Source organism: Frankliniella occidentalis, unplaced genomic scaffold (genome assembly GCF_000697945.3).
Source record: "Frankliniella occidentalis isolate FOCC.00 unplaced genomic scaffold, Focc_3.1 Scaffold34, whole genome shotgun sequence".
Lineage (NCBI taxonomy): Eukaryota > Metazoa > Arthropoda > Insecta > Thysanoptera > Thripidae > Frankliniella > Frankliniella occidentalis.
Window position 1 is genome coordinate 334,873 of NW_026267164.1, and position 2,045 is coordinate 336,917.

The 2,045-nt window shown below is 56.0% G+C and overlaps 1 protein-coding gene across 1 annotated transcript in view; it reads left to right on the forward strand.

Annotated features, from left to right (window-relative positions):
* Positions 1-933: 933 nt before the first annotated feature.
* LOC113211992 (extracellular serine/threonine protein CG31145) overlaps positions 934-2,045 on the forward strand; it is a gene marked incomplete at its 5' end in the record, with an annotated part of 31,603 nt that continues 30,491 nt past the window's right edge. Inside the window, one exon of the mRNA XM_052266009.1 lies at positions 934-1,085. Within this exon, the coding sequence (XP_052121969.1) occupies positions 934-1,085 (152 nt within the window). The remainder of the gene's footprint in view (positions 1,086-2,045) is intronic.

Genomic DNA, 2,045 nt, shown 5'->3' on the forward strand with positions numbered 1-2,045 from the left:
ACGCCACGCCACCCCGCCGGCACATGGCAGGCAGCCCTCATCAGCCTCGTTATGTTCATCCCCCAAGCAACCGCCCGCTTCATCCATCCAACCCCGACCAAAACCACAAACCGAACCACCATCAACCGCGCCGCGCCAGGCCGCGGCCCTGCGGCCCCCTCTCCTACGAAGGGGGTGCCGTCTCGCGGCTGCTCGCGGCAGGGCCCTCCGCCTCCGCTCCGACGGCCGCCCGGGGAAAGTTAATTTATCTATGTAAAATCAACAAAGCAAAATCAATGAATTGGATAGGAGGGTCGATTGATTGTGTTTGTTGCTCAGCCCCGTGGGAACTGCTGCGGAGGGTTGGTGGGCCCCGTAATGAGCAGTGCCCCCCCCCCCCACTCACCCTCTTTCCACTCTTTCTTTCACACCTTATTCGCTGCGTCATTATCGTAGAACGCTCCCGCTCCTCTTTCAAGAGGCCATCGGTGGCCTGGATCTGAATAGCAGAACGGCACCGACTCTACTGGCATATCGTGAAAATGAAAAAAAAAAGTAACGCAAATCATTACAGGCTATTAGACGAATTTGCATTGAATGGAAACTCTTTGACCCCATAAAATGGAGATCAGTGGTCGTTCTTTTCTCCGTCATTAACTTCCTCGCCTCCTTGATCCCTGCTTCCTCAAATACCGGTTGCTAACTCTCCCCCAACTCCCCTCCGTGGCACAAGACGCGTGGCACAGGACGCTCTAATGCCTATCGTCATCGTCGAAAGTCGCAAGCGTCGTAAAGATATTTTGATTTCAATGCCATTGTAAAGGCCGGGGAGGAATGGCCGCTGGGAAGGGCGTGCGGTATTCTCTTTTCTATTTCGCGTTTTCAAGAATAAGTCCAATCTTTTTGTTTTGTTGTTGTTTGTTGTTTCGTTTTGTCTCCAATCACTGAAGTTGACTTGGAAACAATACCCGCGACTGTTCTTACGTGCCTCACCGACTGATTCGTCCACCTTTCTTTCTCTCTCTAGGTCAGAAGGATGGCGGCACCCAGATCAAGCTCGTCATCGACTACCCCCACGGCGCGCAGGCTCTGTTCAAGCCCATGAGGTAAGTCGGGACGGGCCGTATCCGTCCACTTTTCTGTGTCTGTCCTTTTTTTGTCGATACACCACACGGGCGATTTGGAGCGGAACGGAAGTGAAAGAACAACAACTTGACTTTGGTGCGGTGTGTTTGGCTGGGAGGGGGTGCTGTTCCTGGACCGAGTGCCCGCTCCGCTGAGCCGGCGAGCTGAGCTCGGTCGTGGTCAACTTGTCAACTTTCGGGATGAGGTTTGAGACCTTCTGCCGGGGGATCCCCCCCCCCCCAGCCCGCCGCCGCTCCGCGCGCTCCCGTTTGAGTTGGACAAAGTAAACAGATGGCAAACGATATCTGCTCCAGAGTTTATTTCGCGGGCGGCGGGAAGCGGGACGACTCGCAGTATATAAAGTCGGACCGCAGGGCGATAGCACGACCTGTCCCCTCTCTCTCTCGCTCGCTCTGTCGCTCTTGCTCGCTCGCTCTCTCTGTCGCTCTTGCTCGCTCGCTCTCTCTGCTCTCCTACCATGTCTCCCTAGTCCGCAGCGGTCCAGCGCGATATCAGTCGGGGCGCAACGCTTTGGCCGATGCACGGACCAGCGCAGAATTGCCAATCTCCGGGGCCCACTTTGCGCCCAGTTTTACCCCTTTGCACCATACCACTACGCTGCACTCGATGCGAGAGGGAGAGAAGTAGAGAGAAGTAGAGAGAAGTAGAGAGAGAGAGAGGTAGAGAGAGAGAGAGAGAGAGAGAGAGAGAGAGAGAGAGAGAGAGAGAGACCGAGAGACCGAGCGGGAAAAGGGGATGACAGGGGATGGTAGAGCCCACAAGAAGAAAGGGCTGCTGCTGCGGTGGCGGCGGGAGTCGTGGGGCGATGAGGAGAAGGGGTGATAGCTGCTGAGAAGAGAAGGGTTTGATCAGAGAGAGGCGGCTGGGAGCAGCACCGCAGCAGAGGAATGAGGAGGCGGCCAGTGGTGGTGGTAGGTGGT